The sequence below is a fragment of the Eumetopias jubatus genome, unplaced genomic scaffold (assembly GCF_037043125.1).
Source record: "Eumetopias jubatus isolate StellerSeaLion01/CBP00866 unplaced genomic scaffold, mEumJub1_p1.0 scaffold_8, whole genome shotgun sequence".
Lineage (NCBI taxonomy): Eukaryota > Metazoa > Chordata > Mammalia > Carnivora > Otariidae > Eumetopias > Eumetopias jubatus.
The window spans coordinates 93,063,419-93,078,505 of record NW_028274814.1 but is presented as its reverse complement, the minus strand read 5'-3'; the positions used below and the strand labels follow the sequence as shown (position 1 = coordinate 93,078,505).

General features: G+C 39.7%; 1 protein-coding gene across 5 annotated transcripts in view; it reads left to right on the top strand.

The window, feature by feature from the left end:
• The window catches only part of GRIP1 (glutamate receptor interacting protein 1), a 393,897-nt gene that overhangs the window by 121,182 nt on the left and 257,628 nt on the right, over window positions 1-15,087 (top strand). Inside the window, exon 1 of one of the 5 annotated variants that reach the window (XM_088025630.1) lies at window positions 11,887-11,956. The exons of the other annotated variants lie outside the window; for them this stretch is intronic. Within the exon in view, the coding sequence (XP_087881756.1) occupies window positions 11,902-11,956 (55 nt within the window). The 5' untranslated portion in view covers window positions 11,887-11,901. Of the gene's footprint in view, window positions 1-11,886; window positions 11,957-15,087 lie in introns of those variants that run through there. 5 annotated transcript variants of the gene reach the window in all.

Genomic DNA, 15,087 nt, shown 5'->3' with positions numbered 1-15,087 from the left:
GCGCTCCCACTCTGAGCCTTTGCTGCCCTCTAGTAGCTCTCCGCCCCATTGCACAGCCAGAATCCAAAACCCCCTTGGCTCTTGCGGGATGTCAGGGGCTCACCTGCCTGGATCTGAAGAAGTTGCCTGAGGAGAGAAACAGACCCAATGTAGAATATCCCTCCACACCAACTTGCTTTCTCTTATTCCTCATTTCTACTCTCCTTCCATCTTTGGAGCCTTTTCCTCCTCTCAGCATTATTAGAAGGTTGGTCCTCTTTTAGAGGAAAATAAAAGAAACACCTTTACATTGTTTTTTCCCCCCCTCAGAATCAGTGATCAAAAGTGTTTGCAAAATATCTCCAAGGAGCCCTTAATGTTTTTATGGGGAAAAAAGTGAAAAATAATGGGTACTATTTTTTTAAAAAACTGAATGAAAAGAGCCCTTCTGGGGTGTGGTAATGAGCTTAGGAATACAGCTTAGGTAATGGTTAGTAGGAACCTTTGAGATTTGATAAAATGTGGATTTCCTATGAAGGAAGCACAGAAGGAGCAAGACCTTTCTCTTCCTTGTTTTCTGAGTCTGTACTTCTTATATAACTGTATTATTACAAATGGTGTGCACTCTGAAGCCTAACTTTTTTTTCAGTACACACACACACACACACTTGCACATTATACACACACATACATTATCTGTTTGAATTTAAATATTATTTTCATAAACTCTCCTATAGTCCTTGTAGAGCACTTTAAAATCAACAAAGTGCCTTCTTTTTATCTCATTTGCTGTATAATGCTGATATAATATCAGTATTATAATAGAATGGTGGGACTGTAGGGGATTTTAGAGAGACAACCTTATTTCACAGATCAAGAATCTGAAGCTTAGGGATGCCTGGGTGGCTCAGTCGTTAAGCGTCTGCCTTCGGCTCGGGTCATGATCCCCGGGTCCTGGGATCGAGCCCCACATCGGGCTCCCTGCCCCGCAGGAGGCCTGTTTCTCCCTCTCCCACTCCCCCTGTTTGTGTTCCCTCTCTCGCTGTGTTTCTCTCTGTCAAATAAATAAATAAAATCTTAAAAAAAAAAGAATCTGAAGCTTAGTAATAGTCAATCGGGGCGCCTGGGTGGCACAGACAGTTGAGCATCCGACTCTTGGTTTCGGCTCAGATCATGATCTCAAGAGTCTGAGATCAAGTCCTGTGTCAGGCTCTGCACTCAGTGGGGAGTCTGCTTGAGATTCTGTTCCTCTGCCCTCCTTCCCCCTCTAAAATAAATAAATCTTTCAAAAGAAAAGAGAAAGAGTAGTAACCAAGATACTTCTGATTCCAAGTGACAGAAACCCAACTCAAGTTGGATTAGCAAACGGAGGACAATATTGACAAACATAACCAAAAAGTCTGGTCTATTCTGGCTTCAGGAATGGATGGATCTAGATATTCCAACAACATCTTCAGGAATCTATCACTTTCCATCACTTGATTATTTTCCTCTGTCTTGGCATGGGTCAAGGGTCACTTCTCCCATAGTGGTGATAAGCCTTCTCCAGGCTTCTAACCTAATTCTTGCTGGAAGCATATTTTCTTTGCGGTAGTTCTAACAAAAATCCTAGGATTGCATCTTATCAGGCAGGCTTGTATGACTGCCTATTTCTGGACCAATCCATTTGATTAAGTGGATCATGTGCTCACTTGGTCAGATGTAATGCCCTGGAGGGGTGGTTGGGGGGTTGCCCACCCCACCCACACCACATGGACTGACAGTGGGTCCTCAGAAGAAAGTTAAAGCATTGTTCTTCCTCAAAGGGGAGGTGAGCCTTGATGCTGCACAGACATAAGCAGTTTATAAGATTATATGTCATTTTATGTAAAGTGGTTCTGTAGTTTGTTGTTTGGAATTCTCGTGTAGAGTGTATAGTGTTCTGCGTTGAAATTTCCCCCACTAGTGTACTTTTTCAGCAAAAAGAGTGTGATCTTTTTTACCTTTGTACTTGCAGGGCCCATGGTGGTGGCCAGCATAAAGGGGGTGCTCAGAAACTCTTACCCAAGATCAAACAGCCAATCTGTACCACATCCAAACCTTAACCTGAGATTTCTGTGTCTTTAGGACATCTTTCAGTTCTGCCAACCTATTTCCCGAGTATAATTTTCTTTTTTCATACTTTCCACCATCATTTCAGTGTCATTTGATTAAAATATTATAGCAGATGGTGGCATTGGTCCTCCAGTTGCATTACAGATGGCTTAGAGGAGTTTGTCCTTTTATTGTATCAGATATGATAATACTATCAAGACTCCCTTTTCCCTCATTGCATTCAAATTCTTTAGATTGTTATGTATCTATAGGATATCTTAAAATAATGTCAGTTCAACTTTATTTGAATGAGTAAATCGTCTTAGAACTGAGGTGGCTTGGAGGTGTAGTTTGTTTTTAATGCTCCCGTTCTTACTATGGAAAGTGTAACTCCTATATCAACAAAATGAAAACTGTCAAAATAGCAGCTAAAACAGCAACAAGGTTAGTCTGGAGGTTAATTGTTATAGTACAAAGCCCTGTTGAAGATGGAATTACAAAGTTATTTAGCTATGTGCTACTGGATCTAGAAAGTTTTAAAAACAGACATATCTGTTATTTTAGAGATACATTATATCCTTGACAGCCTGCAATTATGGGTGTTAGACCAGAATCTGCTACCAAGATGAGTTGCTTTTGCTACTTTCTTTTTCTCTGTCAAGCCAAAGAGAATTCTTTTTAATTTTAGCATCTTTTACTTTGGATTTTTCTTTGTTGCTCTTGCTGCCTCTGACTTCAGTGAAAATCTAGCTGTGTTGTGTGTTTCTTCATATTTGGAGAACAACAGGATCCTTATGAATCATCTTGTCAGAAGCACCAGGAGTAAATCTGAGGTGTGTTCTGGAAAGGAAGGTACATGACATCTTTCTCTTCCCCCCCTTTCCACAAACAGGTAGTCTTCAAGAAACATGTTGTTATTTGGAAGAATTTGCTCTTGAAGTGGCGGTTCCGCAACCCGCCGCCCCCCCCCCCCGAAGTAGTTAACGTCATCTTTTGTAGAAGAACTTTAGAAATAGTATCGCTTATGAAAGAAGTCCACTAGAATGGAATCCCCATGCCCAATTTATTTATTCGCCAAAAATTTTATTGAATATTGGCCATGTGCTAGGTGCAGTCCTAGGCAATGAACACAGACCAAAAAATAATCTCTAATTTGGAAAAAGAAAAAGAAAAAAAAAAAAGCTCCAGGTGGCAGAAGGCAGAAAATAAACAAATAATTAAAATAGTGTGTTAGATAGTGTTTGGTGATCTGGGAAAAAAATAAATCAGTAGGTTGTAATAGGCTGGGTGTGGAGGTTGGCATAAGCACTTCATCCAGACCTCTCTGGGAAATCCTCTTTCAGCTCTTGATCTAATCTCGTTTCCATGCACACACCACCAATCCCTATGATGGGGCTTTTGAATTAGTCTTGTCTCTTGCCTTCTTAGTAGCACATAAGCCCCTGCACACATCCTGGAGGTGTGGAAATTTAACAGTCCCTTAAGTCAGCTTTAGTCCCTGCTCCTATAGTCTTTTTAGTAACTACGGAGCCTCTCCTTTCGGATTTCCCTTTTTTTAAATTGCGGTGTCATTGACATAAAACATTGTATTAGTTTCTTGTACACAATATAATGATTCATTATTTGTATATATTTTGCAAAATCATCACCATACTGATACCAATACTTATTAACATCAGTCACCATACATAGTTAACAGAATTTGTGTGTGTGTGATGAGAATTTTTAAGATTTACTCTCCTAGGGGGAAAAAAAAAGTTTGTACATAAAAAAGAGTTACTCTCTTGGCAGTTTTCAAATATGCAGTAGTCACTATGCTGTACATTATATCCCCAGGACTTATTTAATTTGTAACTGGAAGTTGGTACCTGTTGACCCCCTTCACCCATTTTCCTCACTCCCCATCTCTTGCCTCTGCTATTCACCGATCTGTTTTCTAGATTTATGAGCTTGGGTTTGGTTTTTTAGATTCCACATATAAGTAAGATCATACAGTATATGTCTTTCTCTGTCTGACACTTCATTTAGCGTAATACCCTCAGGGTCCATCCAGGTTGCCACAAATGGCAAGATTTCAGTCTGCTTTATGGCTGAGTAATGTTCCATTATACGCTTATATGTATATAATACTCTCTCTATATATACATTTTCTTTATCCATATATCCCTTGACACACACTTAGGTAGTTTTCTTCTCTTGGCTATTGTAAATAATGCTGCATGAACCTGGAGGTGCAAATTTATTTTCAAATTAGTGGTTTTGGTTGTTTTTTGGGGGGTTTTGTTTGTTTTTGGTTTTTGGTTTTGGTTTTTGGTTTTTTGGTTTTTTGGTTTTTTTGGATAAATACCCAGAAGTGGAATTGCTGGATCATATTTTTAATTTTTTGAGGAACTTCCATACAGTTTTCCACAGTGGCTGCACCAGTTTGCCTTCCCACCAACAGTGTGCAAAGGTCCCCTTTTTCTCCATGTCCTCACCAACACTTGTTATTTCTTGCCTTTTTTTTTTATAGTAGCCGTTCTAACAGGTGGGAGATGATACCTCATTGTAGATTTGATTGTCATTTTCCTGATAATTGGTGATGTCATGTACTTGTTGGACATCTATATATCTTCTTTGCAAATGTCTATTTAGATCCTCTACCCATTTTTAGTCAGATTTTTTTGTTGTTGTTGCTGTTGAGTTATATGAGCTCTTTATATATTTTGGGTATTATCACCTTATCAGATATATGATTTGCAAATATTTTCTGTCATTTAGTAGGTTGCCTTCTCATTTTCTTGATGGTTTCCTTTGCTGTGCAGAAGCTTTTTTGTATGACATAGTCCACTTTTCTTCATTCTTCAAATAACATACTTACCTCCAGGTGATCTGCAAATTATTAGGCCAAGTATTTGACATATCGTGGGCTATTAGTTGTCCTAATGCATGAGATTATTTATATAAAGTACTTTTTAATTTTGCCCTAAAAAACTCAAAATTTGACTAGTACTGCAAAATTTGAAGAGTAAGAGTAATGCTGCCCCCAAAGGACTACTCAGATATCAGTAAAAATTTTAAAAAGTGTTGGCCACAAATTGTGGGATGAGTCGGCCGGCATACCCAGTGTGGGGCCCAGTGTCCCAGTGCCTAGAACAGAACAGTCAACAAATGTTTGTAAGAGAAAATTCCTGTGTACAGCAACTACGCAGCCTTCAACTAGATGCTGATGGTTAGAATGGGAAAGTGTTGAGAGGGGTTTTAAAGGTAGACCTGAAAGGAATGGACTGCTGAAGAAGAGGGTATTGATGTCAGTGAGTTCATGGAGGAGGAAAAGGCATCCTGTTGGGGACAAAGTGAGGGGCTAGATTGGGTTCTTGGCTAATCTGAGATGGCCATGGGTGGTGACACAGATCTGGGAATCAAGGATCAGGGGATGTGGTTTGGAATGAGAGTAGGATTGAGTCACAGACCAAGATTCGGGAGTCAAAGCAGAGAGGTCACTGCTGGAGCCTGGAAGATACAATGCTGCAGAAGGGAGTAAGGTGTTCTGACCGTACTTGGGGCAAGGCCATCATTTAGGAACAGGAGAGGAAGATACATGAGGGCAGGAAACCTTTTAAGAGTTGAGGGGAGAGATTATTTCATGCCATTGCAATCATGGAAGACTTCATGGAAAACAGATCATTTTAGTTGTTAATCCTAGCCTTACCTCGAGAGTCTGGGCTCTGTAACCAAATGCCAGATGATATGATTGTATTCCCTACCAAGTACATAGTGATTAATGAATTTTTTTACTATTCTCTGTTCTAAGCCCTTAACACAAATAATTCAGTGAATTATTAAAACAAGCCAAGAAATGATTTTTCACCAGTTTATAGATGAAGAACGAGAGGTTCACTAACTTGCTCAAGGTCACACAGCCATTTAGTGGGAAAAGCAGGATTCAAAGCCAGTCGATCTGATTCTAAAGCCTGGGCTTTTGGCCACTACACCATCTTCTCTCTCCATGGGGCCTCGGTAAATAGTCAGTTTAACCTGGTCTTTTATGGGGCTGATTTCTGGCAGGTTTCCTTGTGTACTGCATTTCTCATTTTCTACACATCCCATTCTTTAACATTTCCCGCCAGATGCTTTTAGCTGACAAATTTCTAAGGTTCTTACCTTCATGGGAGCTTTCCCGGCTGTCTCCTGGGAAGTGGAGGCAACCTTCTTGCCTTGGTCCCATGAAGAGCGTTAGAGCTGTGACTAGATAAGCAAATACCACATGGAGTGTGCATTACACCCGCCCTGTGACAGCATGGCACACCAGAGGCTCAGAGCCACTAATCACCCCAGATTTGCCAGAATATGTCCTAATAACACTTCCTAAAGGGCATCATTACTTCTACACAAATGTTTTCTCATAAAATATTTGTAAAAAAAGCCTAATAAAAATCCCATCTTGGGCAATTACACCAAATCTCCACACCCTTAGAACCTCTATCTGCAAACGAGGTCTTGCTTTTCCTGTTTCTCAGCAGTCCTCAGCTGCAGCTCGGCATGGACAAGTTCGGTGCGGAGCCCCATCCAAGAGTTTGGTCTCATGCCCACACACGCCGTGAATTCGGTGGCAGATGGTGGTCACAAGAATTAGAACATGTGTGAGGATCATAGTTACTGTCAACATCTTTGAAAAGGAAACTAAACACAACTGATTGTAATAAGCTAAGGGATGAATCAACGAGATTGTCTGTAAGTAGCTGGAAAGGAGGTACTCGTCACATTCTGAAACCTCCAAGAACACCGTGTTCTAAAATACCCTAAAGACTTGGGAGATGCCTAACAGTTGCCAAGTGTGAGGGGGAAAAATCAGTATACTGATTCAATACTAGCCAATTGAAGATATCCTATGCTATCTACATAATGACCTAACCTTGCTAAACATTTGGAATCAACTGCATTCAAAGAAAAAGAAAGGTAATAGCCAAAGACTCAAACAAGGGGGATCTATCAAGTGTATTTTGTAACAGATTTATAAAATCAGTTGACATGAAGAAGAAGGTACACATTATGTTAGTACTTTAATCAAATTTATTCTAATGACATAAAATAGTGGGGTATTTATTTGTGGAGTTGACCTCCATTGTGTGTGTGTGTGTGTGTGTGTGTGTGTGTGTGTGTGTGTTTAATGAATTTCCCAGGGCGCCTGGGTGTCTCCATCGGTTAAGTGTCTGACTTTGGCTCAGGTCATGATCCCAGGGTTCTAGGATCGAGCCCTGCGTCAGACTCCCGGCTCAGCAGGGAATTTGCTTGTCTCTCTCCCTCTGCCCCTCCCACTGCTCGTGCTCTCTCCCCTCCCCCAAATAAATTTTAAAAATCTAAAAAATAAATTAAATAAATGAATTTCCCAGGTAGAGGTGTATGGCAGAAAACTTGTGGCTTATGATATATTACAAATCAGAAGAATCTGCAAACAGCAGTGTTTATTTTGGGGGGTGGAGATTTTACACAGAAGAAAGAGTACAATAGAGAAGAGTCGAGGAGATAAGAAGAATTAGCAGAATAAGATAATCTGTGTGGCAGAGGGGGTTGCTCCCACCTGTTGGTGATGCTGCGGAATAGTTTTGAAAATGTATTGGAGGGGCACCTGGCTGGCTCCTTCAGTGGAGCGTGCGACTCTTGATCTCAGGGTCATGAGTTCAAACCCCACATTGGGCATGAAGCCTACTTAAAAATAAATAATACATATAATAGAATCCTAAGCCAGTCTGAAAGGTATTTTGTTTTGTTTTGTTTTGTCTTTTGTTGGAGTTTTTTGTTGGTGGTGGTGGTGGTTTTTTTTTTTTTTTTGGTCCACACTTCCATTTTCCATCCTATGATGAAATTTGTACCATACTATATATCATTGGCAGTGATACTAAAATATTTAAGAACAAATACGACGAAGATACCACCCAGTCAGAATGGACAAGCTGTCCAGACTCCTGTGGTAAACACTTGGTTCATAATGGTCTGGAACCTGGAAGAAGTGGTCTTAACCACCTCCAGTTTCTGGGTCCTTTCGGTCACCGTGGTTCTGGGTACGCTAGCTGCACCTCAGAGGGGCATGGGTAGGGGCAGGGGAGAAGGGGAGCTCGAAGTGGTAGACTCTAGATTCACTTTAGCTAGACCATCTAGACTCTATTGTAAAATGTAACTGCACAGAAAGGTTCTTTGTTAATTTGATTTCCCCCCTCTAATCTGGATTACATCTTCTATCAGTGGAAAAGGGACATAGCAAAAAGGTAAAGAGTAGAGAGAATATTCAGCCCAGGTGAGAAGCCTTGGATTCTTTCCTGTTCTTTGCAACTTATTGGCTGAGTGACTTTGATGAAAAATTCTCTCTCTGAGAACCAGGTTCCTTACCAGGAACAAAACCCCATAACAGAGTCTCTCCAGTGATACATTGTATATGAAAGTGCTTTGTAAACAGACACACACTTAGGAAAACTTGTATTTCATTTATTTATTTATTTATTTATTTATTTATTTATTTATTTATTGGGGGAGCAGGGAAGGGCCGAGAGAGGGGGAGAGAGAATCTCAAGCAGATTCCCCATTGAGCACAGAGCCTGATGTGGAGCTCAATCTCACAACCCTGAGATCATGACCTGAGCCCAAATCAGGAGTCACTCAACTAAGCCACCCAGGGGCCCTGGTAAACTAATATTTTAAAGAAACCCTGAAATAAAGGGGCCCCTGGGTGGCTCAGATGCTTAAGTGTCTGCCTTCGGCTCAGGTCGTGATCCCGGCATATTGGAATTGAGCCCTGCATTGGGCTTCCTGCTCAGCGGGAAGCCTGCTTCTCCCTCTCCCTCTGCCTGCTGCTTCCCCTGCTTGTACACCCTCTCTCTCTGTCAAAAATAAATAAAATCTTAAGAAAAAAAAAAAGAAAGAAAGAAACCCTGAAATAAGAATTACCATTTTAAGGGAATAATCAGCCCTGAATCCAGCAAGCACATGTTTTCATATATTGAGATTAAAAAAATAATAATAAAGGAGTAAACTTCATCAACTATTTTCCAGATCACTTTGGAGCTTAATCAGATATGTATTTTATACCATTTTGCCTGCTTTGTGTCTCTACAGTTCCCACTTAGTGACCTTCAAAGAGCATGCTGTTAAGTTTGTATTATCTAGATCCCCGCCACTGAGCCACTGCAATTGACACAGTTGACTATAGGTTTCCAAAGACAAATACTTATATTAAACTGGTGGCTGAGAAATGTAGGTTACTTGGCCCAATGGTAGCTTATGTTAGGAGACTGTGGTCCAGTTGCCTTGGCTTCTTGGGACCTTTGTCCTACCAGCCAGTAAATTGTGAGATAGAAAAGTTTGCCTGCTGGAAACCATTTGGCCAGCATTAGAGTCCAGGATGTAGGCTAGACTGGAATCAGGTGAAGAGAGGAGGAAGGGCTTTGGATAAGAAGGCAGAGCTGGGAATGGCTCCTAGGGAAATCTCTAAGGACCAGAGAGGCCAAAAATGGAAGGAGGTGGGGACACATTTCAGATTCCTTCATTTCCTAGAAAGGGTTCACTCCAGGTTGGTTCTATTTCTGTAAGATTCCTGGAGCTGAGCCTGAGCTGGCTAATAGGGTATATATGGATTGGCAGCCATAATTTCCAAAGAGAAAAAAAAAAATTCCCCTAGTTTGAGCCTTCAGGAACCTTTTGAAGGGCTCCAGGGTGTTTTTTTTTTTTTTCTACTGCCAGGAAAATAGGATATTTTAGTAGTTCTGAGGATCTTTCCTAGGACCAAAAAGACAAAGCATTGAAAAAAGAATGGGGCATTCTAGTAAAAGAGGAAATATTTGATCAGAAGCAAATTAGATCTGAGTAAGCATAATAGCAGGGGGGCAAGAGATTCCTGTATGATTCTGAGTTTTATTTGAATAGACATTAATAAAATGGGCTGGAGTGGTGATATTCCACAGGCAAGATTTTACTAATGCTATTTGACAACTGCATATTGTGAGTACCTAGGTTTAAAGAAAGATGTTAAATTTAGGGAAGGGTCTTATAAAGAGCTAACTATAAGTATTTATCTCACTTTAGCTAATAACCCAATTATCTAGCACTAAGGTACATTTCTATTAAAGCAAAAAAATATCAAGGAGGCTAAAAGATTACTAGGGATGACCTAATAAAGATGAAAATGAGATGGGTTGAAATGCAAAAACAGATTTATGCTAATTGGAACAGTTATAAAAATTCAATTCTGCAATACAATCCATTTAATGTACTTTCCTATTGATTAGTGGTAGCTGACTGCTTTAGCTAGACCATCTTTGGTAAGGGAATTGTGTTCTTTTCAAAAACCTTTAAAATAGATGCTTACAATAATCAACTACTTTTTATACAAATTATTTTTCTATTAGACCCCAAATAGAAAGCATATGCATTTCAATATCAGCAGACTGAAATTGTTTGACTTAATATGGAATTTATGAATGAAGAAGAGAAAGCTCTATCACTAAATGTGGATTATTGGAAGTTATTTTAGACACCAGCTTGAAATGTTTTTTTACAGCCTTAGAGTAGAGAATAAGACTGTATGAATAATTCATTTAGTCCTAGAAATACTAATCAAATAGTTTGGACAGTGATATGTCTTTTCATTTTGACTAATTGCTGATATATTTTTTTTTTAAGTTCCTGGCCAACTGTGATTTTTTTGGAGGGGTTCTGAACGTTTGTATTAACTCCTATGGGAGATTCTTGGATTTTGATGAAATTCCATACCAAATGTTAGTTTGTATTGACTATATGGTGAGTAGGCTACTGTAAGCAAATGAAGAACTGTGCTCCGCCTTCTTGTCATTTTGTGAATGGATTGTGAAGGGTTTGTTAATTTCCTCTTCACTCCACTGGAGCAGATACTCACAAATATCTGCAATGTCACAAGACTGTTTTATTTGCATATTGAGAAGAATGGTTTGGGGGAGGGTTGTTTGGGAAATAGGATAATAAAGTACCTTAAAAATAGAAGTACTTGGCCTTGTTTGCATTTATTCCTGGTATCTTTAGAAACAGTCTTGACTGTGTTGCTTTCCAGCCAAGGTTTTTTGTTGTTGTTTTTGGGGGGTTTTTTGGAAAGGGTAATTAAAGGGGCTGGGACTCCATCTATCTGATGGTCTGCCTTGCCCGAGCCCTTTCCCTTAGCCCTTCCTGCATTTCATCTCCAAACCTAGACTGCCTTGGCCCTCAGAGATTTGCAAAGTGCCAAATAGGTCTTTCTGACTCTGTTATAGGGCCGTTGCCCTTCTATTTTGTCCTGAATCCCAAAGATAAACTGCCTCCCTCCTTTGCCTTCCATTCTTGTTGAGAAAACATAGTATATGATCTATGCATTTCTTTGTAAAGTAAGAGTGCAAGCATTTCACTAACGTTTCTAGTTAAATGAGACCCATAAAGCACACTGACTTGACGCTGAGACGGAAGGGAGTGGGGGTAGCTGAATCGGCTGGAATACATAGCCCTTTGCCTAAAACTGAATGCATTGCTCAGTGCTTAGTATTAGATTTATGGAATGGCTCCTCTCCCAGCGTTGTCCCTGCTTTCCACAATTCGGTGCTTTTGTTGCTATTGAAAGAGCCTTACTTTCTGAGCCATTGTGATTGTGCAGGGGGAGGAGGCTGTGGCGGGCTAGGGTGGTAGTAGTAGTGAATGACACAGCTTTGCCAGATGACATGTAGCGGACCTCTGCATCAGCCAAGAGGAATTAAGCTTTGTCACTCCCCACTGGGACTACCTTTCTCCTGGTATGTGCGCAAGGAATTCATATGCTGCTGCTGCAAGCACTAGAGCAGAGCCCTGGGTACACTTGGCCACAGAAGGCAGTGAGCAAGAATGATAGCTGTCTCTTTTAAATGCCGTTGTCAAATTCTGAGACGACTTACTAAAGGTACCGTGATTTCCTTGTTATTCACTCTGCGAGTCTGTTGCAGTAGCCTATAAACACAGTTTAATGGTTTTTACTTTCAAATATGACCGCCTTTACAATTTATTGTCAGGCAACAAAGAACTCAGTGAAATATGTATAGATATATATGTACAGGTAGAGTCGGCTTTGCTTTTCGTCCTTACATACTGGTTGTGTTCATGCTGAAATTAGGAAGAAACCTGGCTTGGGGGGGTTTGTTTTTTTGTTTGTTTGTGTTTCTTTTCTTTTCTAAACGACTTCATTCATTGCTGAAAAGAAAATGTGTTGGGGTCCGGTGCTGAACTTATTATGAGAAACCGTCATTTTGCATACTGATTAACTGGTCAAGAGGGGTCAAGTGCGTGTTACCATCCTTTGCATGATACATGTACTAAATGCAGTTGGCAGCTTCAGGACTCACACAGCTGGTGAATCCACAGAATCATTGTTTATTCTATTAATTTCAAACATCTCATGCGCTTTCTCCAAGGACAGCTTTATTTATTTTTTTATGTGTTAGAATTGCATTTTCAGAAATGCAGGTAATTTAAAATGCTTTGGTCCTAGGTGATATTTGAAGAAGTTTATTTGAAAGTGAAAATCATTCCTCTGTATCTTATCATCAAGAATTACTGGCTTGAGATTGTCTCTCTTAGAACTCTAAAATAGTAATTAAATCTCTCTGTATCATTTAAATTATGCTTTTCTTTGAAATCTCTCTATCTGTGCCATCTCATTTTACTTTGTGTGCATTCGCGGTTCCAAAGTTAGTGAAAGCTTAAAAATTCTGCCTTAGCTACGTATAGATATGTGAGCCCTCTTGCCTTCTTTCCTTTAGATAGGATCTCCTTTAAAGAGAATTTATTATTAAAAAAAAAAAACTTTACTCATTTGTGTACCTGCAAATGTCTTTCTTTTTTAGCCTGTAATATAGAGTACTGTCAAGTAATTAATGGGTGTAATTATGCTCTAGAAGCTCTGAACCTATAAATATGTTAATGGATGCTATTTCTATCAGTTTAGCTTGACATATCAGAGTTCTTTGATCACCAGCAGTGCAGCTAAAAATGCAATTAATATTTTATTTGGCAGAAGAATGAGCACAAAGCAAATAGTGAGAAATAGATCTTGAGTCAATAACAGGAAAGAGAATAAATACTATAGCCCAACTTACCGAATGCATTTGCAAGTTGTTTGGATAGCAGAGCAAGTCTTTTAAAAGGTACTTTGGGGAAAAATATAGGAAAGACTATCCATTTTCAATTAGGCTGTTAGCATGGGGTAGTAAATTCTGTTTTCACTGTATCCTCTGCAATTGGTATAAATGTACAATTTCTGTTTATGAACCACTATTAAAAGACTATCCTTTATGTTATGGTTTTGGCTAAGACTTTTGAAGAAAGGACTCTTATTCTGAAAAGTTCTTTTCTTAGCTGATTTTAGCATTTACCTATCTTGATGTTGAGAAGTTGATGCTCTTCTTACATTATAATCATGGAACAATAATTTTTACTCCTGTGTATCAGAAATTCTTTTATAAGTCCTACATACTAGAATGAGAGTGGAGCCAAGCAATGTTATTACAAACATTTTTTTTAACTTTTACCAGTTTTCCGAGTCTTCTGGAAGCAGTAGTCCCCTGCAGTGAAAGGAGATTTAAATGTTTACTAAGGCAGTTGCTAAAAATCTAGATAAGTGAAGAAAGCATTGATGCTTTCTTTGTAGTTGCCATTTCACTTTTTTCCCCAAAATCTTTGTATCTGCTGTTTTCTATTTGGTACTTAGCTTTAAGACTGCCAATTGATGACTAAAATAAAATCTATATACGGAAACATTTTACATAATTTGACTCTTCTGCATGTCTGACTGGATGTCGAAACATTGGCAGGGATGTGCCTGAGTGGTGCGGCGCCTTACCTTGCCATCCACTCATAGTTCTGTCAAACCAGGTTCAAGGCTCACCAGTGCTACCTGTTGTTCATTGAGTTCTTTGAACCCCACCCCTACCTGTGGTGCTGTTTTTCTTAGACTGTTACAATAAAACCAAGGAATAGAAGTAATTGCAATCTTAATGCTCCTTCTTTGGGCTTTTTTTGTGGGGGGGTGCGGAGATGGCGTGTGGATTTGCACTGGGATGAAGTTCCCTTCTTTGCTGTCTCACCCTCCTCATCACAGAATTCCCACACCCTCAACCTCCACCCCCAAAACACGTGCATATTTTACACTCACTGAGGACTGCAACTAATACACTTTCTCCAGATACTTAGCACAGTGCCTTTGTGGAGTAGGCTCAGAGTAATGTTTGGTAAAATGAATAGGATTTGCATAGTTGAAATTGGTAGGACTTTTGAATTATCCAGGAGCTCTTAGCAAATGTTTCAAGTTCCTCACTAGGCTCCTGGCCTAGTGAACCTTATCCAGATCTTGGGCAGGGGGGGGAAAGATGAGCTTCATGTTTCTGGAACTACCTTGCTATTTGTGGTTGATGTCACCCACAAGTAGTATGGCAACTGCAATATCTTTTTTAATCATCTTGAGGAGAAAGGGTGCAAATAAAGGAAAACTGTTTTCTACACATACCTACACTTTGTGTAGCTGACTTGTGTTTTTAGCCTCTTCATCCATCTTTCTATTGTCCATTTAACAAATATCTGTTGAGTACCTACTGCATGTGCCAGGCACTGCCATTTTTTTGCACTAGAATCCTAGGCTGGGATTTTTGTAGGTGTATCGAGCATTTTTTAAGCAATATATATTTTTAACGATAAACAAGTAGTTCTTTACTTGAGAATAATTGTCAAGGATCATCCCACACAGAGGCATGGCCCACAGTATTATGGCAGAGCGTGTTTTAGGTGAACTTAACACTTCTCAGATTTGGGAATCGAGTCTTCTTTTCTTATTAAGGCTTCAAGCAACTTTCAATTGGTTGGCCCTCTTGGTCCCCTACAAAGGTAGAACCAGAAGAAAATAACCTTAACTTGAGAGGCCTGCCCCTATCATTAGGATAGGAACTTTGAGCCCCTCAGAGACCAAACTCTGTCGAAAGCATTCTTTTCCACTTAGCGTTGAAATCTAGAGAAGAGATGCTGTCTTCTGCCACTACGCCTGTC